This window comes from Nothobranchius furzeri, chromosome 16, assembly GCF_043380555.1.
Source record: "Nothobranchius furzeri strain GRZ-AD chromosome 16, NfurGRZ-RIMD1, whole genome shotgun sequence".
NCBI lineage: Eukaryota > Metazoa > Chordata > Actinopteri > Cyprinodontiformes > Nothobranchiidae > Nothobranchius > Nothobranchius furzeri.
Genome location: NC_091756.1, coordinates 24,599,959 through 24,621,710, shown reverse-complemented (window position 1 = coordinate 24,621,710; position 21,752 = coordinate 24,599,959). Strand labels below are relative to the sequence as shown.

Genomic DNA, 21,752 nt, shown 5'->3' with positions numbered 1-21,752 from the left:
AATCCTAAATTTCTTTTCAGTACAGTTGCCAAACTTACACAGAAGCAGAGCTCTGAACCATCTATTCCCTTAGCCCTCAGCAGCAATGACTTCATGGGATTTTTTACAAGTAAAATTAATACTATTAGAAACAAAATCTTTAGCATCCTCCCTAATGTGATTTCTTCTTCCTCAGTAAGTGAGGCAGCATCAGAGGTAACTGTAGAACCTCATCTGTGCTTGAACCGTTTTGATCCAGTTGAGCTTTCAGATTTATGAAAAACATTAGCTTCATCTAAACCTTCAACTTGCATTTTGGATCCAATCCCAACCAAATTATTTAAAGAAGCATTTCCTTTGGTTACTGCCCCATTCTAGATATAATCAATCTATCCTTAGTAAATGGATATGTACCACAGAATTTTAAGGTTGTTGTAATCAAACCTTCACTTAAGAAGCCTTCTCTGGATCCAGATGACCCAATGAATTATAGACCAATATCTAACCTTCCATTTTTATCCAGAGTCCTGGAGAAAATAGTGGCCACCCAAGTATGTGAGCATTTAAACACTAATGCTCTGTTTGAGGAATTTCATTCTGGTTTTAGAGAGTATCACAGCACTGAAACTGCATTAGTGAGGGTTACAAATGATATTCTCATGGCCTCAGATAAGAATCTTGTGTCTGTTCTAGTCTTGTTAGATCTCAGTGCTGCCTTTGACACAGTTGATCACAATGTTCTTTTAGAAAGACTTGAACATGTTGTAGGGATCAAAGGAACAGCGCTAGGCTGGTTTAAATCCTACCTGTCTGACAGATTTCATTTTGTAAATGTACATGAGAAATCGTCTTCATACTCCAGGGTTACTTGTGGAGTACCACAGGGTTCAGTGCTTGGACCAATTCTTTTTACTATGTATATGGTCCCAATTGGTAAAGTCATTAGACAGCATGGGATAAACTTCCACTGTTATGCTGAAGATACTCAGTTATATTTATCCATTAACCCTGATGAACCTAATCGGTTGGGTAGATTACAGGCTTGTCTTGAGGACATAAAAAATTGGATGACCCTAAACTTTTTGCTTTTAAATCAAGACAAGACGGAAGTTCTCATCTTTGGACCAGAAATCCAGAAAAGGAACTTGCTTAGTCAATCACCTGACCTGAATGGCATTACATTAATATCCGAGAACAAAGTAAGGAACCTTGGTGTTATCTTTGACCAGGACATGTCATTCAAATCCCAGGTTAAACAGGTTTGTAGGATTTCCTTTTCCCACCTTCTGAATATTGCTAAGATTAGGAGCATCCTTTCCAGGAGTGATGCTGAAAAACTAGTTCATGCATTTATTACATCTAGACTGGATTACTGTAATTCATTACTCTCAGGAAGTCCACAGAATGTAGTTAAAAGTCTTCAGCTTGTCCAAAATGCTGCAGCTAGAGTTCTAATGAGAATTACAAAGAGAGATCATATCTCTCCTGTCTTAGCTTCCCTACATTGGCTACCTGTTAAATTCAGAATAGATTTAAAGATCCTTCTTCTCACATATAAAGCTCTTAATAATCAAGCTCCATCATACATTAGTGATCTGATTGTTCCATACGTTCCTAACCGAGCACTTCGCTCTCAGACTGCAGGTTTACTGGTGGTTCCCAGAATATCTAATATAGGATGGGAGGCAGATCTTTTAGTTATCAGGCTCCTCTCCTTTGGAACCAGCTCCCAGCTTTAGTCCGTGAGGCAGACACCTTGTCTACTTTTAAGACTAGGCTTAAAACATTTTTATTTGATTGGGTCTATGGTTAAAATCTGATGTTAGCCTAAATCTGGACAAGAGGGGGAGTAGAGGGAGGTGGAGTGTTCAGACGGTAAAGACGGCTCTCCCTTGCCCTGCCTCCAACATGCCTACATCTAAATAGGATAGATTATCCAGAGTTATCTCTGTAGTTATGCTGCTATAGGCTTAGACTGCTGGAGGATACACTGACCACTTTCCACACTCGACTACTTTCTTCTACAATCTGCTCTTTAACTGTATTATTTTCTGCAATTTCAGCTGTTAACTTTATTTTCTCTGTAAGTGTTTCTCCCCAGAAGAAACAACAATGATGTTCTGCTGAGCTGTGGTGGCCTCATGGAGGGGGCTATCGTCTAGCACACTGCTGCTAACCACTTAAACATTATCCCTCTCCTGATAATAACTTTTTGCTTTCCTTGACGTTGGATGTGCTACTACTAGTTTATCCGTTTAATTATAGATCCACTAGGATAAATACAATAAAGTTCATCTCTCACCAAATAGAATATTTACTAAGAAATCACAATGTAACTATAGACACATTACTTTGTCGTGTGTGTGTGTGTGTGTGTGTGTGTGTGTGTGTGTGTGTGTGTGTGTGTGTGTGTGTGTGTGTGTCCGTGCGTGAGTGCGTGCGCGCGCGCGTGCGTGTGTGTGTGTGTGTGTGTGTGTGTGTGTGTGTGTGTGCTCTGTCTTCTCGATCCCAAGTGAGTCGTGGAGGATGGCTGCTTATACTGAGCCAGGATCCTCTGGAGGTTTCTTCCTGTTAAAAGGGAGTTTTCCTCTCCACTGTTGCTGCATGCTTGCTAAGTATGAGGATTGCTGTAGCCTAATGGCACAGACTTGATGCAATTTGCTGGGTTCCTTATAAAGGAAACATTATTTCTGATTGGCTTAATGAACTGACCTGAATTGGAATGTTTATTATGTGAAGTGCCTTGAGACAACTCTTGTCGTGATTTGGCGCTTTATAAATAAAATTGAATTGAATTGAAAATACTTTTTCACTGCTACATCTGAGGTCATTCATTTAGTTTAATGGTGGTTTAAATAAACAGGTCAAATGTGAGAATTTTCATGTCGTCAGTGTGTGTGTGTGTGCATTTCAAAACACTACTGAAGTCTGCGGCTGCTGTTTTCCACAGATGGAAGTGTGATTTGCTCAGCGTCGATCACAGCAACACTTTCCCTGACTCCATCCTGCACAGGAAGTTCCATTTCCCACCCCCTCACTAAAGCCAGAGCTGGTGTGTGTGTTTGTGCGTGCATGCGTGTGTGTGTGTCTTTGCACATGCTCACCTGTCTGTCTGTGTCTGCTCAGTGAGTGTGTGTGTGAGCATGCCGTTAGTGTTTTCAGTGAGCCGAGAGGGAGGAGCAGAAGGACGTTTGGAGTAGAAGCAGAACGTGCAGTGTTTCATATTACACTCATCAGCTGGGGAAAAGGAGGAGAGGAGGAGGAAACCTGAGGATACTTTTCTTCACGCAGACTTAGGCTGGAGTTTATGGAGGCTGCAGCTGTGGAAAATGATCTCCTCTCTGGTGTTTGCTTTCCTGACCCAAGCTCTGTTTGGAGGTAGGGAGCTGGTTCCTTTTGTCCTTTTGCTCCACATAAAAACTTGTTGTTTGTACTTGTGTATTCAGAGACACTTTGCAGAAAACATTTACAAGTAAACATCTGTGGAAAGCTTCAGAAGCTTCAGTCTTGGATATTTTTTGAGCTAATGAGATGGGACTCTAAAGAAAATTGGAGGTTTTCCTTTGCCTTTTAAAGTCTTCAGACTCACCTGTTTTATTTAGTCATTTAGTGATTTTTTTCAGCTCTTTTCTGTTGCTCAAAACAAAAAAAGGACACAGCTGACCAGGAAGCTTTACTTCATTTGTGTGACGGTTAAATACTTTTGTATAATTAAAGGGGTAGATTGTGAAACTGCACAATTTTGGAAAAGAACGTGATTTTGTTATCGTCACGCAGAGGTTAGTGCACCAAATCTGCTCAGTGTGGGATGTGAAGACAGGTATTGAGGAACAATGCACCAAAACACATTATTAGCTTATGTTTTTATTACTGTGACCAATGGCATGATCATGAGTAAAGATGTTGTTGACTAGTTGGATTTACACAACTTAGAAAAGTATGCAACACAGTTTACATCTGTCTGAGTCAGATGGATCATGTGACTTAAACGATTTAGTCTTAGCCTCTTAGTTGAACCCCATCGGGTTAGAAAACAAATGCTCATGAACATCTAGTGGAATTTAAAATGATAATTGAAATCTTTCTTAAAGTGACAGTGTGTATTTTTCCTGGCGATAGGGGGCAGTAGATACTAGGGATGTCCTGATACAACTTTTTCACTTCCGATATGATACAGATATAGCAGCCTTTAGTATTCATTGATACAGATAATCCCATACGATATCAGCTAAATTCATACATACTTTTACATGTTTCGTAGTGTTGAAAGTATGAAAGGCTTAATCAAGTGATATTACTCAGTCGGAGAACAAGACCAGACAAGATTAAATAAGAAAAAAAATGTAAATATTTTTTAACCATTCGTTGCAAAAACATGAACATTAACAGATGGCTTATATTGGAGATTTTTTATGCAGTCCAATATAACCTCAAAGTGTTTTTGGGCCGATATCAAATTACTTTGACATTTATATTGGAACAGGACATCCCTAAATCATTGCACGCAAGCAGTATTTTTGTGTTGGAGTAAGACCTTCCCAACGGATGGCTATTAGGGTCAAAAACCCCTGGGGAGTGCAAACTTCAGCAAAATGACAAGAACATCAGACCTCCTTTCATCACTGGCAACGAGTGAAGAGGTAAACGTGTAAGACAACATTTATGAATAGTGAAGGTTTTGTAATCATTTGTTACTAATCAGTAAATCCATTTTGTCCTCATGGGCTTCCGTAGAAGGAAAGATGGCATCTACTATTGCATCGCCCAGAGACTTAGACCGGCTCCCATGTTTTTTAAACCTATGCTTATATGTTACAAAGCTGCCAATATTTGTCAACAACTGTGCATCGTTTAATTAATTTTCAACAACATTTTGATGGATATTTCCAGAGATTGATGGTTAAAAACTACACACTGTCTCTTTAAAACTAAAAGCAAAACTTTACAAAATTTTAAGGAAAGCCAAGTCTCTGTGAATGAGAACAAGTTGAGCATAAAGAAACCAACGTCCTCATAAGGGGGCAAATATAGCTAATGTTATTTCTAAATATGTAAATATTTTTAATGTGTTTGAGGACGCAGCCTCAATAGTTTACTTTGCATTTGTTTCATTTAGAGAGGAGTGACATGATGAAGGATAGGGAACATGCTGTGTTCAAAATAAAAGTAAACAAATGAAAGTAACAGGTCATCGGCATACTGTGGCAGCCATCTTGAATTGGGTTACACTGTTGAACCAAAAGCGGAAAGCCAGGATAACATAACTGACCACATTATTATCAAATGCTTGTAATCAAATGAAAACCAACACATCCACCTGGATTTGTTTACCAATAATAAAAAACTTCACAATAATTATGGAGGATTTCTACCAACCAACAGTATACAGCAGCCTCCCTAACTGTATCTTCTTTCTCCAGATTTGTGTTGGGCCATCAATGCCACCATCACTCCCTCACCCTTTACAATGGCCCAGGAGGGTCAAAATATCACTCTGACTTGTGTCGTGTCCCAGCGACGCCGCAACACAGCCTTACCTGTTGTCAAGTGGACCTTCCTGCCGGCTGACACGGATCGGCTGGAGGACGAACTTCTCATCGCCCGTGTCAATATGAGAAAAGCCCGTTTCTATGGTAACTACACAAAGAGTTTCCCATGGCCCAAGCTAAAGCTCACGGTGGTGAAGCAGGGCAAGATCTTTGAGCTGCTCATACTGAACGTGTCCGAGGGCGACCGAGGACTCTACATGTGCCGCGTGCAAGAGTTTAAAAAGCACCAAGACCGCTGGAAGGCCTCCTCCAACTTCACAGCAGCCACTGAGCTCAGAGGTGAGGCCTTCAGGCTTTCACTGTCTTCCTACACTGATGATTTATTTTAAATGGGAGCCAGAATTTTGTTCTGAAAAAGTAAAAACAGTTTTCTAAGTTAGGGTTAAAAAAACCTGTTGAAAACCATCCTATAAATAAGTAATCAAAGATCTATGATCCAGCGTCCCAGAGACCTAAAATGGGCCAAAACTGTTTCTCTTAGAGGACCAATTTTTTGGTCTTCAGAAGTTGCAGTTTCTGACCACAATAGGTGATGTCATCCATCTGGCTGCAGAAGCTGCCCAGTGGTTTCCGTGAGCTAGAGCAACCCTCTGCTCTTCATCTGGGAGGGGAAATGTCATTGGTTAGGACCGAGCCAGGAGATAAAAGGCTCCTGTATCCCAAAATGCAGTGGTGCTGACTGAAGAAAGGATCTTGGAAAAAGCGTAAAGTATCTGAGGTTTCTGTGCCACGGCTGGCAGGAGAGATGTTAACACAACGGAATGGATGACACATCCACTGGTTCGGGCTAATGACGAGAAACGATTCTAAAACAGTAACATTTCCTAAAAGCTTTGAGACATTTTTTTTTATTTAAGGATTCACAGTTTAAAAAAACACTGAAGGGATCATTTTCTAAAATGAATTACTGATCAGCTCCATTTTCCCTTCTTTATTTAAGCAACTACTTTTAATTCTAAATATGTAAACATAAGTCCAAACGGTAAAGTTTATATATATGTTGGGAGTCAAAAGTAAAAGTTTAGAATGGAAATGTTGAAGTTGAATTTGGTTGTTGATAAAATATTTAGTTGCCTGCGGTGATACAGAAGTTCTCCACTAAAATAAAAGTGAGGTGAGGAGATGCCCTATCTGAGACTTCAGGGTTCTTCTGATTGTAAGCATGTGTGATGTTATTGATCGGCCGGTGTTTGTGGTTTCTCCAGGCCCTTAGATGGTTAAACAGATCCTCAGGAAGCTAAAACCACTGGGACTGTGGGTTAGATAGGGGATCCTGTATCTTCTTACTGAAGCTGTCATTAAGCACGCCCCTGCCCCGCAGAGTTCCGTGCAATAGGAAACTGAGCGCCGACCAGAACTAACCAATAGCATTAGACTACTGCTTATTTGCTTCAAATTTGAGGAATAACTCGGCTGATGCAGAGTTAATGAACTTTTCACGGACAAGTAAGTCTCTAAAATATAAATATATGAGAACACAACATGACATGAGAATAATACTCATAAAACAGCGTGTTTTAGCTGTTTGTCGGCTACAGAAGCACATTTATAAACAGAAACGTGAAGTTGCCATCTTAAAAAAACGGAAGGAGTGTGATATGCTTGTCAGCCACTAGATGGTGCCATCGGATAAGAGAAATACTCCGTAAAGAAGCTTTAATGTAAACATTTCTACAAACATGACTTCATCATTTGTTTTGCATCACACAGCTATTTGCAAAGACTTGTATTTATTAAGAAACCAGCTACAGAGCTATCTGTAAAACCTTAGGGTCACATCAGGTGATGCAAAAATCAGATACGCAGATCCAGCCCTCAAAGAGGAGAGATTAGTCAAATTTTAAGACACTGCCTAGCCCCCAAAAAGTCGCCACCAAAACAAAAATGTCACACTAATATTTTGTTAGACTACTTTTAGCTTTGGTTACGGCATGCATTCGCTGTGGCATTGTTTCGATAAGCGCTCTGCAATGTTTAGATCAGAAGATGTATTTCCATAGCCTGACCTGTCAGACTCTTCCTATGTTAAATTCTGCACACAGGCGCCATTTTTGACTACATCTAAAAGACTGCAGCGCTGCGCGGTACAGTCAGCATTTCCGCATTTTTCTGTTTGAGCTGGTTAGTCCCGCCTCTCGTGTGCCTCTCTGCCTTTGAGTAACCAGACGTACTCTGCTCAGCGCTGATCGGCTCGGTTAGAAATCTCAGGGGGTGCAGTTTTTGCATGGGAGAGTTACCAGACTCATTCTCTGCAGAATTAAATAGAGGACAAGTCTGGCAGGCCAGGCTGGTATTTCCATCCAGTGTTGCATTAATGTTTCATCAAGATCTTGCACTGATGATGGTAGGGTCTGACTGCTGCACAAAGCCTTCTCCACCACATCCCAAAGATTCTCAATGGGGTTAGGGTTATGGATTGGACTCTGTGGTGGCCAATCTATGTGTGAAAATTATCTCTCATGCTCCCTGAACCACTCTTTAAGCCCGATGAATCCTGGCATTGTCATCTTGGAATATGTCCGTGCCATCAGGGGAGATGGAATAATCCGGTCATTCAGTATCTTCAGGTAGTCAGCTGACCTCATTCCTGGAGCACATCCTGTTGCGACCTTACCAACTGCAGCAAACCCAGATCATAGCACTGCCCCCACAGGCTTTTACAGTAGGCTGAAATGAGAAGCAGCTCCTTGCACAGGTGGGGTTAAATAATCGCATTTCCAATGGAAAGATCATCGCCCATGCTGTGATTATCCAGTAGGAGACTCGTAACTATCTGCCTAGTTAAATCCTGGTGGCGTGTATTTTTGAAGCCTTTTCCTTTTCACTTTTGAAAAACATTCAACTTGTTGCGTCAGCGTCTTCACATGTAAACTGTAAGCAGAAAAATTTGTGACAAGTGGAGACTTCTGCCTTCTTTTTTCTGAGAGTGTCGTTAGGACCTGCTGGTCATTCCTGGGTATAGGACCTTTCCTTCCAGGAAAATGTAAGGAACAAAAATACGTGCTTTTCTTGATCAGTCCCACACTTAAAACCCGCTTTTCCACATAAAAATTACCACCACTTTGCATTTTTTCTCTTTAGCTTAGCCTGTTTCCATTTCCAGCTTCATGAGGTAGAGGATGTTAGCCGGCTTTGGAAAAGGGATAAAAAGTCTCGTCCGACATCCAATCTCAGTATCGAGTCTGATTAGCACCTCCCTTTGCAGCAGAGCTTAGTTCCTCACTGTTTGAAAATCTTAAGGAGATTTTAGGAGTTTAATCGTTTTTTTTTTTTGCCACATGCTAATCTACAGTGCCCGTCTGGTGAAATTGAGGGGGAAAAAAACTCTAGGCCACAAGATACTTAATGCGTTCCCACGAGATATTAATACGCAGCCATAAGGTAATTAATGCATTCCCATGATATAATAATGTGTGGCCACGAGATACTTACTAACTAACTAACTAAAACTTTATTTATATAGCGCCTTCACATGGCCCAAGGACCAGACAAAGTGCTGCACAGCAGAAATAAGCATTTAAAAAATAAATAAAATAAAAAAATAAAAACATAAAACCAGCAAAAACCAGCAAAAACATGCAGATAAAATCTAGGTGGAGCAGCAAAAAGTGCAAAGCCAACAGTTAACGGGACTCTTCCTGAATTAAAGCTAAAGAATAAAAGTGAGTTTTCAGACAGCTCTTAAACTTGTCGAGCGTGCTGGCCTGTTTAACCCATGCAGGTAGCTCATTCCAGAGCCTCGGCCCCAGCACCGAGAAAGCACGACCCCCTCGGGATTGTAGTCTGTGTTTCGAAACGACTAACAGTCCTTGTTGTGCTGACCGAAGGTTCCTTGCGGGAACATAAGGCTGAATCAGGTCTGACAGATAACGTGGAGCCAACTCATTTAAACATTTAAAAACAAACACCAGAACTTTAAACAAAATTCTATAGGAGACTGGAAGCCGGTGTAGGGATGCCAAGACAGGCGTGATGTGTTCAGATCTCCTGGTACCAGTCAGTAACCTGGCTGCCGCATTTGGACCTTCTGCAGTTTCTCTATGGAGGCCTGCTTGATGCCTGCATAAAGCGAGTTACAGTAGTCCAGTCTGGTGGTAATGAAGGCGTGGATGACAGTTTCCAGATGTTTACGAGATAGCAGCGGCTTCATGCGCGGGAACTGATTATTAACTCATGGCCACGAGTTATTAATGCGTTCCCACGAGTTATTAATGCGTTCCCACGAGATACTTAATGCCTGAGAATGAGTCGCCATGACTTATTAATGCGTCCACACGAGATAGTTAATGCGTGTGAACGAGTTCCACAGCTTCATCCCATCGTGTGCTTGTAAATGAGTGGCCAGACATTAATATCTCGTGGGAACGCATTAATAAGTCATGGCCACGAGTTAATAACTCGTTCCCATGCATTAAGTATTTCGTGGCCACGAGTTATTTTGTTTTCCCGCAATGTCACCAGACGGGCACCGTACTAATCAGAATAGTCATAACACAACAATATTTTAGTTAGCATGGGACCTTTGCACCAGTGAGTTTCTACCAAGCCCCCACAATGCTGGGAATTTTATGAATCCATCATGGAAGTGGCAAAAATTGCAGTTCCACCGTCATCCACTAGGGGTTGGCAGCAGAAGTGAGCTAATCCCCATTGACTCCCATGTTAAAAATACCAGTTTCACAGCAGAAATAAACATGTTTACAGCCTGGTCATAAAACTGCTTTAGGTTTAATAGATCTAGTTTACAGTCATGACAACTCGGGGGTGAATTATTTAAACTTTTCTGTTTAAGTGTAATCAAATGCTTAAAATTCGGAATAATTAATAAGTATCAGAGCTAGTGCTAGGAGCTAGCTCCGAGGAAGGGCCTCAGCCTGGGACTCCCGTTAATAGATGTTCTGCCATTTTGACTCTCTGAACTTTAGTTGTGTCCTCTATGTGTTCGTGTTTTGACGTTAATCGTGGAATTATTTTGACAAAGATATATATATATATATATATATATATATATATATATATATATGTGTGTGTGTGTGTGTGTGTGTGTGTGTGTGTGTGTGTGTGTGTGTATGTGTACTGGACAATTCCTGTCCATAGGCTCGTATTATAAGTTTTTAATCTGAAATGGGAGGTGGCCACCACCGCCATTTTGATTTTGTCACACGTCTCATCACGCCCAGACAATTCCATAGAAGGGAAAAGAGATGGAGCTGAAATTACGACACCCGTCGAACTGAAGCGATGTAGCTACAAGCTAACCCAAAACTAACGCGGGGGTGGGAGCTAAACTAACAGAGATAGCTACCTAGCTACAACAGGAACTACCTGTGCACAACACCGGAGCTTGAGTCAAAGATGCACTGGGCTGACCGCTGGGGAGAACCGGGTGGAACACAGAGGTCTCCCGAGAGCTCCACAAGCCGGCAGCCCGTGCAGCAGACAGGCGCCCCTGCGATCAGAGATGCGCCGAACTGCAGCTGAGAGGAGGGAGACCATACCGATAGTCAGAACCCAGCTCCACCAACATGTCATATTTCAACCCATTTTCTAAAATGCAGCATTATGTTAAATGCACTGGGTTTTACCCTGTTAAATTTAAATTACATGTTTAAACAGTACATATTAAAATGGTAGTTAGTGAGCTACTTTGAAAAGCTCAGCTAGTGCAAGAGCAGCAGTGACCTAAAATACCTAAATATAATTTTACTTGCCGAAAAAAACTAAGTGGAGACACCTTGGATGCTGTATTAGTGCAATTAATGCCACAGCAAGTAATTTTGTCCAACAATTGCACCAATAATATCCCAAAAAGAACGCACAAACGGCACAACTAATGGTCTAAGTTCAGAGACTAAAAATCACGGAACAGTTTTCAGGCGAGGCCGAGGCTCAGGCTGAGGCCTTTCCCTAGAGCTAGCTCTGTGGTCACGTGGGTCTGATGCTCATTAATTATACAGAATTTTAGGCTTTTAATACACTTAAACAGGAGAGTGAGAAAAAAATGCACCCCCCTCAGAGTTATCATGAGTGTAAACTAGATAATTTAAAGCAAAAACATGTTTTGGAACCAGGCTGTAAACATGTTTATTTCTGCTGTGAAATTGGTATTTTTAACATGGGAGTCAATGAGGATTTGCTCGCTTCTGACACCAGCGCCTAGTGGATAAGGGTGGAACTACAATTTTTGTCACTTCCTGTTTTGCTTCATATCCAGATCCGAATTATGGGGGCTTGGTTTAAATATAACGTGTTGGTGGGGCCAGCTGACTGACTGGGTACTGAAACTCGTAAGCTGACTAGCTAGCAGAGGCTTCTGGGCTTCGCTGGTCCATTGCTGTCAAAGATACGCAAGATCGCTTCTGCAGAGAAGTTTTCCGAGTTTGGTAACATCCCTCTCCCTTTAACAGTGGCAGTCTTGGGCATGACGAGATGTGTGACGGGTCAAAATGGCAGTGGTGGGAACCTCACGTTTTATATCAAAGACGGATAATTCAAGCCTATGGACATTATTTGTCCAGTATATTTGTCGATGGTCTCTTCACAAGCGTGTTTAAAAAATAGTGCAGCATCAGTGAGACGAGAAGAACCAGGGAACATTGCAACCCACATTCTAAAAAATGTGTGATTTAATTTATTTTTTTAAACCTTGGTGGTTTTGAGGACAGGAAAAAGCCAAATCCTGTTTTCCAGAGAGGCACATCCTCCTGCTCTTTTTTAAACCAGACTATGGGATGTCATCTTTTTCCAGAGGGGAGCAAAGGCAGATCTTCTGCAGCCTGGCATTGGTGGGGTGCATTAATGCAGACGCTGACTGAAACACATCCACTGGGATTCATTTGTAGTTCGTAAACCTGGGGTGTCCAAACATTTCAGGACAAGAGTCAAAATTATCGAGCTAATAGTCACTGCAGGACACAAGAAGTATTCCATTCAGAGTCCTCGGCGCATATTATGAAAATGCTGAACTAAGTCTGGAACACAGCAGGACAGCATGAGATCATAAAAGTTGCAAGACTGGAGGACAATGACCAGCTTTTAAAGAAAAAACTATTGACGTCGGTGTCAATGAGGAGCTTTTCTCCCAAAAGAAGAACATAAGAGCAGTGCAGTTCCAGCAGAGTTGGAACATCATAGTTGTGTTTTGCAGCGTTGCTTGACCTTGAATGTTGATCTGCTGTAGCACGGCAGAAGACATCTGTTGTGTGTGGCTGTAAAGACACTGTGGCCACGGAAGTGGGAAGTTATTTCAATCTGAGGAAGCGCCACTCTATTATGGTTTCTGTGATAATAATAAAAGCAGCTTACTGCAACATTTTGGTTTAAGGCTGGAAATAAGAGCCAAAATACTGTATGTAATAAAAGACAAAGGCTAAACCCGAAGATAACGAAAACCTTTATTGTTTTGTTTTGTTTAATTTGGTTGTATAAAAGATTTTAATGAACGTTAAAGCATTATAAATCAGTCAGAGTCCAAAGACAAATGTGTCAGGGATGATACAGTAATGCTGGATCTTGCTGTGGTGTTTAGTGTAAATCCAATGACGAGGTTCTGAATCCTGACTAGGGTTGGGCATCGTTTGATTTTGAACAATTCCAATTCCTCGTTTCGATTCCGGTTCCTATTGATTCCCGATTCCGATTCTTTAAAGACATGACGTTTTACATGAGCCAGCTATCCACAGGTCCTACTTGATGAAACAATCTTAACTTCAACATGAATTTTAACTTTATGAACTACAACATCACCTTCATTTAGACAAAAACATGTTTTGGAGAAAAAAAAGAAAGACTTGCAGCACAACCAGCGTGTTTGTTTCTGACCACAACCAAAGTGTGGAAGAAGCCTCTGGGATGAGAGGCTAAATGTCTCCAACATATCCAGAAACATCCAGCTGTTTTCAGCTAAAACTCTCAGGATGATCATGTCCAGGATGACTGAGAACTACACCTCCATGCTGCTGCAGCATTCAGTCATAACAGGAAGTGAAACTTAAACGTAGCTGCTGTCAGTAGCAATCTAACAGATTTTAAACATTAAAACTCAACAGAAATAGTTCAGAAAGGAAATTAAAATGTTATTATTATTTATTATTATTTATTGTGGCAGAAGCTGGTGTGGTCCACCACAGAGAAGCTGCTCTAGCATGATGACTTTAATTATTCTACAGGTTATTGTTCAGCCTTCTGAGTATCTCTCTCTCTCCCTCTCTCTCTCTCACACACACACACACACACACACACACACACACACACACACACACACACACACAAGTGTTGGTGAGCGGCTGCGTCTGACTGCTGACGCTCCGTGTGTGTTTTTATTTCTGCAGCGAGACAAACTCACCTCACACCGTCCAGAGTTTGTTCTTTAAAGCTTCTATTAAATCCACCGTGTTGACGTATTTAACAAGTTTCCTCTACGCTGCAGGAGTTAAAGTTTACATTACGGAGTAAAAGTTCCGCAGACGCCTTTCTTTATATTTGGCCGCTGCGTGCCGGGTGGCGGGAGGAGGGACTCGGTGCTGCACACAGACAGCCGGTGTGATCAGCTCTGACGAGTGTTGATCACAATTTGCAGATCACGTTAATTTTTCATGGAGATCGGCCGCGGATTCCTCTTCCTTCGGCATTCCAGGAATCGTAATATAAAACGTTAAGCGATTCCGGGAAAAATGAACCGTTGTTCCCGGTTGCAATCGATGCTCGATGCCCAACCCTAATCTTGACATTTTTTTTACTTACATTTATTGTATTATGAAGTTAGCATGATCTGAATTTAGCATAATCTGAACTTTAGCATATGTTCTGGCTGATCACAACTTCTGTTCTATGCTATTACATTTTGCTATGCATTTTTTATTTCCTTTTTATTATTACCTCCTTTGTAGGGTTCGTTGTCGTAGGTTATGTGTTAAAAATGCCCAAGTACACACTTGTGAGAGCACCAGGTGAGCACCAGTGTGTGTACATGGGCGTAGTTTTGACTTTAGAAGTGTGTGTGTGTGTGTGGGGGGGGGGGGGGGTCACAACCGGCCTCGGGGAGGGGGGATCTTTACAGTAAGTGTACAAAAATATGAATAAAACTACAGGCTCTTTTATGCAATGTTAGGAATGCAGAACTGTCAAGTACACAGGTGGTAGTAAAAAAAGCTAAAACTTTCAATTCAACGTTGTATTCCACTTTGTTAGTCGTTTTCACATCGCCTCTGTCCACACCGCTTCTACAGCCTCTGCTACGTGTTTGTTTTTACTCTACCTTGACAGCCAGTGCCTCGATCTCGCAGTTTTTCTTGTTTCCCCCGTGAAAAACACAAGGAATCACGATGCGTAGAAGGAAACACGGTGACATGGCGTCGCCCAGAGACTTAGACGTTCTCCTTTGTGTTTTAGACCCGATTATTATGGTTATATGTTACGAAGCTGCTAATATTTTTCAACAACAGGGAATCATTTAAATCATTTTCAACAACATTTTTCATGAATATTTCCAGAGATTACTGGTAAAAACTACAAAATGTCTCTTTAAGACAGCAGAAATCCACTAATAAACTCAAAATTATCATTAAACAAAGCAGCATTTTACATCCACAAGACAAGAACATGTTAAGCAAGAGTCCAGGGTAATAAAAGATTCTCAGAAGATACAAATGGACAACAGGAAGTAAAAGGCTGGCTTGTTAAAAGCGTTTGTGATGGGGTTGTGTATGTGCAGTCATTTATGTAGCAGTGACTGACTCAGTCTCTGAGGATCATTATTCAGTCCAGTCCATGTCTGCTTATTGATGTTTACAGTGTTGGCTTTGTTTGGGCACAAGAAAGAGCCACAGGCCTAAAATACAGCCTGCAACTGAAAACAACCCTGTGCCTGTGCTGGGGAAAAGAGATTTTCTCTTCTTTCCCCCCAGCCATTCAAAAGAGAAGGCCTGTTTTCCATCATGGAACTGTGCAGATGTATGAAATCTGTGACTATTCCAGCACTCACAGCTGCCGCATAAAATGAGCTGAGCCACACGAAACGTTTGGCAAAAACACACAAATGTCAGAGATGTTATCCTGATTCAGGCACCAAATTTAGTGGTGAGGAGCATATCTTCTCCTGTGAGGGTAATGTTCCTTTACATGATCCCAAATAAATAAAGTCAAACTGTGAAGGAATGGTGAGGCTTACTGTTACATCTGCTATTGGAATTAACCGGTAGAGGATCTCGAAGAGAATACGCACACTGGTTGTGTCCAACGTTACCTCAACCGTGTTCATCTCTAATTCTTAATGCTTCGAGATTGGGTTAGCAAAGCAAATCTGAGGCTGTAAAACAATTTTCTAGAGGTGGGCAGGGCCACCCCTGGCCACCCCTTGGAGGAGCCATTGCAGGCGAGGCGGCGAGCCAGCTAGTCGTCAGCTGCTGGGGCTTGTGGGTGTCACTTGACCAGCTTCCTGCCACTGGCTCAGAAAACGGTGTTAAAACTCGCTGTGGTCAGCTGGGGAGGAGAATGAGGGAGTGTGAGGGACAAAACTTGACACCAAGCATGGGAAATGTGTTTTGGTTTTCTCAGTGGTGCTTGTACTTAATCTTGGGGAATGTGAAGAACATATAAGGAGGCGCTAGTTTAGAAAATTAAAAACTAGAATCTGACAGCCTGCACATCTTTCACTGCAAACCAGTTTAGAGGGTTTGTGTTTTTTATGCTGCTCAGCAACTTAGATCTAAAATAAACCAATTCTTTACATTATATATAAAAAGTATAACAATAAATTAATTATTAGTCTTTTCTAAGGGTTACCGAAAGGGCAAACCTTAGCTCAGGTTTAGCTTTGCATCTTTTCATAAACATCATGTTTGTAGAACATTGCAGCAGACTGTAGATCCTGTTGTATACGTTAAATTCAATGTGAGCTAAAATTAGCAAAAAAATAACTAAAAGATCAGCAAAAACTGAAATTCAAACAAATGAAACTAATGCTAATTAGCTCACCAGGTGCAATCGACCAAATCCACAGGCAGTTGAAATCTACACTGAAATATTTAACTCATGGAGTTACTGAATCTAAGTAAAATTGTTAATGTTACTTTTACAATATTGGGCTTTTTGGGTTTGTATTTTCTTTCCAGTTTACCACCAGATGAGCAAACTGGATGCAGCCAAGACCAAAGGCTGTTTGTGCAATCCCAAACAGAACACATTTCACACTGACCACTGAACGTGGCAGATGTTCTATAAGCAGATGCTTCTATTGCACACTTTAACTCTACATTTCTACGTTTTTAAAACCACATAATGTACGTAGGCATGTGACACGAATGTGACTGTGGTGTAAAACCTTTTTCAGACAATTTTCAGGATGGAGTCATCAGAAGAAGGCAGCTAGCTGTTAGCTTCTCAGCTCTGTTGGGCACAAGCCCAACTTCTCCTAACTCAGGTTACTTGATGATAACTTTAGTAAAGAAACATGTTTGAAAACAGCTTCATGAGGTCAGTCTCACTGTTACACTTATTTTCTTTACTTTCACATTAATTGCATGAAAGTATTAAAAATTGTGGAATTTTTTGTGAAACGCTACTTAAATAGTAAAAGCTAAAGTCCCATTAGCCGTCGTCACACACTGGTAAAATTACATCTCTGATCCGACCCATCCCTGAAGGGAGTGGTGAGCTGCAGCAGCGGCTGCACTCGGGAACTAGTTGGTGGTTTAACCCCCAACCCAACCCCTTAAAGCTGAGTATCACACAGGGAGGTGTTGGGTGCCATTGTTCAGGTCTTTGGTGTGACCTGAGCAGGATGTGAATGCCACTGAGAAGGAACACAACGTTCATCACTTAAACCCTAGCCAAACTTTCATTTTTCTTAATTTTAACCTCAAAGTAAGACCTAAAAATTTAAAGTGTACATTTTTTTTATTGTCTGCAAGTCTGAAACGTAGACAAAAATATACCAAAATGTCTGCGTTACCTAAATATTTATCCTTTTCACCCACCAAAGGGAAGACATGTGGCGGATGAATCAGACACAGTGAGAGACCAGCTGTCTTCCTACTGTTAGCTCGATTTAAACTTAACATGTAATCAAGCAGAGAGGAAGCCACCATGATGACTCTGGACTTCACGTGTTTCTCTTCTCTCCACATATTCTTTTTCTGTGCAGTGCATGTTCTACCGACCACCAAGGCCAAAGAAAGCCTGTGGAGCTTGTTTGAAGGTAACTGCTGTATTTTTATCACACTCTCGTGTGTGCACACTTGCAGTGAACTTACAGAAAATAACACAACCCCAAAAATACACAGTGCTGGTGTGTCTGAAAATATCCCTAAAGTTCACACACTTCTCTTGTGGTCTTTGAGACGTGTGCACAAGTGACAAGCGTGTGTTGTTGTGTATTTCAGATGTGCACCTGTGTGCAGTGCTGATCTGCTGTGTGGGATTGCTATGCATGTGCTTTTTCACTGTAACCGTAACGTGTCAGTTCATTCAGAGGAAGCAGAGGCTAAAAGGTCGGTAGCGATCCTTTTACTCTCCTTTCAGAAGGTTTTCTCCCATTGTTACCAGAGCTTAAACTCAACTGTGTGTTATATTTTTGCAGAACAGTACAACTTAGTGAAAAGCCCTCAGAACAGGTGAGTTTAGGTCAAGAGGGCTTCATTTCTTACACATAACAGCATAATAAAGCCAGGAGAAATTCTAACGCTCTGGTTTCACTCCAGTTCAGGAGAAACCGTCACCAGCGTGGTGAGTGTCTCTCCTGTCATTCCTAAGAAGGAGAGGAGACACAGGAAGAAGAGGAAGAGGGATTACCAAGAGGAGAAACCACCAGAGATACCGGCCAAAGGTGAACAAAAGCTCCGCCTCTTTTCTTTTACCTGTCACTGTGCTGTCAGACGTCACATCTGAGTATATGTTCCTCGTTGTTTCCTAAATATGAACACAAGCATTGATTTGATTGGTAATCCTGTTTATTAATGTGGATTCCGATCCTTCATTAGGTTCCTGCTCCTGAAACCCAGCGACATTAATAGGGAAGTTATCTGATTTCCACTGTAGAGATGAAATGGTTCCAGGTTTTAATGGATACCATGGAATTTTTTTTGTTAGTTTTATAGTTATTCCTCTGTTTGGTGTCCAGTCTACCTGAAAGCTTTATTATAACTTTAATTGTTGAACAGTTGTAGCATCTCTAAGGAGCCAGCTGTATAACTGAACAAATGGTTAACTTACAGCTAATGCTAGTCAGCTCTTAGCCCTACTATCATCCTTCAAATGAGGTGGTTTTATACGTTTTTCTTGTGGTTTGTTGTTTAAACACTTTTTGCAGTGGTAACTGGAAGGTATGCGTGTGCATTAATTTGATAGAACTGGTAACATTTGAAAGCATTTGCTTCAGAATGTTTAGCCCTTTTTAGAATACACACTGTGGCGGGAAATCAGCGTAATAGTGTGTGACGGCAGCATTACACCGATTAGCCTGTCTTATGAACAGGACAGCAGGAATTTTGCAGCATTCGTGCTGCCACGCTCGTTAGTAATATTTGTGAATTCATATTTCACCTTGGCGCAACAGAGGGTGATGTCATGATCACGTGTGTGGAGTTACTGCCGAGCTCTGGCCGGCAGCTGTATTGAAAATGGAAGTTAACACGGGCCGTAAGTTTTGGTTTTGTTAACAGAACCAGCTGGGATGATAAACGTGAGTGATGCAGAGCTGTGGGAGCTTTTCTCCAGTAGAGCAGAAGTTCAGATCACCAGAGACTGCATGGACTGTGGGGGGCACAGAAACCAGGAGCAGCCTTTCAAAAGAACTTAATGAGCGCGGCTTTGATGTCAATGAAAACCAAGTTACGTCCAAGATTAACAGAAGTCCGCATCAGCGCAGAAACCACCCCTTTATACCGCTATTGCATAATCTTTTGTAAAAGAGGACACGATTGCCCCACATTACCATCTGACCACTTCTAAGTGACCTAAGGCTCCTTGATGCTGGCTTGGCGTTGCAGCAGATTGGTGACATTGTTTTCTAAAATTATTTTAATATATTTTTTATAATTTTTGTCTAAAAAATCTTAAAGGACACCAAAATGAGGCTAACTAAAACCCCAATAACATTTGGAGGTCATAGTAGTGACATCACATCTCTACAGAAAACACCATGAGGTCCATGCTGAGTGCACAGTGCTTTCTTCCTGCAGACCAGAATCAGTTCACCTGTTATCCAGCAGCTGCTGGACTCTGTGTTGAGGTTCTCTCGTGGAGAGCAAGACATGAAATGAATGACTCAAATAAAAATGGATCTAAACAAATATATTATGATGTATTTCTCAACAATGGCATTTTTAAGCCATTAACATTTAAAGAGCTTTGTTGCTACCACCCCAGCACCAGTAAAAGAAGGCTGCATTACATTATTAAACTCTTCCACATAATTACAATCAAATATTGTAATTATTTAAAAATACAAAGTTCAAACTTGGATGTTTTTAGAAAGGACGTGCTTTATGATGGGTTGATCTAAAACTAGTAAGAATGTCCCTGTAAACGTTTACTAGACCTCAGATATTCTTACTGGTACCACGTAGATGATCAGGGTGTACTTTAAATAAGTTACCTTATGTAAATGTACTCTAAATTCAGGTTTTGTGTTTTATTCATACAGCTCCCATCGGAGACAAATCTCGCAAACCTAAACTTTTAAAACCTCAGCCAAGAAAAGTAACACTGGTGAGTGCATTTCGGGTTTGTTTGGTTCTGTAACAGCTTCTTATCGGGGCAGCAGTAGCTCAGGTGGTAGAGCGGGTTGCCTCATGATCGGAGGGTCATGGGTTCGATTCCAGCTCCCTCCAGGGGTATCCTGCTGTTGTGTCCTTGGGCAAGACACTTCACCCAACTTACCTGTGTTAGTGGTGGTCAGAGGGGCCGACGGCGCCAAATGGCAGCCTCGCCTCTGTCAGACCTCCCCAGGGTGGCTGTGGCTACAAGTAGCTTACCATCACTAGCAGTGTGTGAATGTGAGAGTGTGTGAAAGCGTCTTTGGGTGTCTAGAAAAGCACTATTTAAGTTCAATGCATTATTATTATTATTATTATTATTATTATTATTATTATTATTATTATTATTGCTGTAACTCACACACAGGTTTGTTCAGCCTGAGGGTGAAGCTGTTTGAATGTTGCAGAAGTGTCAGAAAGAAGTTATTTGGTGTCAGACCACCCTCGCTGCCAGAAATGTTCACAAGATGTGTGATAATCTGACTGGTTCCTGAACCACTCTGCAGTCGGTGGGATCTGCCCACAGCTTTCTAACATTTACCAAACCAAGACATTTGTGCCACATCACCCTGTAATTAGCTTAATAGAGTTTTTCATAAAACTTTTTTTCTGTCTCTCTCTCGACCTTCCTTGTCTCACCACTGACTCCGCCTTCATCATCGTGTGTTTTTTCTTCTCCTCCCACCCCTCCCCCTCAACTTTAGCCCAGGATTGTGGAAGAGAACCTGACATACGCAGAGCTGGATCTGGTGAAGCCGATTCCAGAGGCAAAGGCGTCGCGGAGCGGGACCGTGTACGCTCAGATACTGTTTGGAGAACAGCAAATATGAAGTAAAGCAACAGAAACCACTAAAGCTGTGCCTTCTGTAAAAAAAAAATGTCTATTTAAAGTCTGTGTTGTTTTTATTGAAATGTTTTGTAATTTTTGCAAATCCTACTTATTTGTGTGATTTGATGTGAATGTTGGAATGAAACCAGCAGACATGTTTTATACTGAAGTGTTTTTCTTTCATTTGGTTCATTTCTGTGTAAACTGAGACAACAGATGGCTTTGTGTTGGTTTACGCCTGACCTAACTGGTGTCTTAAGTATAAATGACTCTCATGGCCAGTGACAGAGAGGTTAACTCTAGCACTGAGATCTAAATAACTGCCGCTATTTCAGATGTTAAATAAACATATCTTCATGCTTTGGACATACAGTCGGGGCTCTTTTTCATTTTGAAGACCTTTAATTGTGTCATCTCTGTGATGGACTATACCAGAGAAAGATTTGGATGAATGGGTTTTCGGCCCACATAAAGAGCTTTTTTTTTTCATGGGGATTTATTTAACCTTAATCCTAACCATGTTGGTTTCTAGAGTCAAGGGCATCAACCATTGGGTCAGGGTTAGACCAGTCCTTAAGTATTTAGGCTTCTAGGCTGCACAGAAACAATAAAAAGACTTTCAAAAAGGTTGATAATTTTTTT

General features: G+C 41.3%; 1 protein-coding gene across 2 annotated transcripts; it reads left to right on the top strand.

The window, feature by feature from the left end:
• The first annotated feature begins 3,148 nt into the window (after positions 1 to 3,148).
• On the top strand, positions 3,149 to 21,476 carry vstm4b (V-set and transmembrane domain containing 4b). Of its 2 annotated transcripts, XM_054748998.2 has the most exons (8): positions 3,149 to 3,357; positions 5,400 to 5,807; positions 17,671 to 17,724; positions 17,909 to 18,016; positions 18,106 to 18,139; positions 18,227 to 18,351; positions 20,170 to 20,234; positions 20,986 to 21,476. In XM_054748998.2, exons 1-8 carry the CDS (start codon positions 3,309 to 3,311, stop codon positions 21,109 to 21,111), a joined length of 969 nt encoding a protein of 322 aa, XP_054604973.1. In that variant the 5' UTR covers positions 3,149 to 3,308; the 3' UTR covers positions 21,112 to 21,476. The 2 variants fall into 2 exon arrangements, with proteins under 2 accessions (XP_054604973.1, XP_054604974.1); XM_054748999.2 differs by lacking the exon at positions 17,909 to 18,016.
• The last annotated feature ends 276 nt before the right edge of the window (positions 21,477 to 21,752 follow it).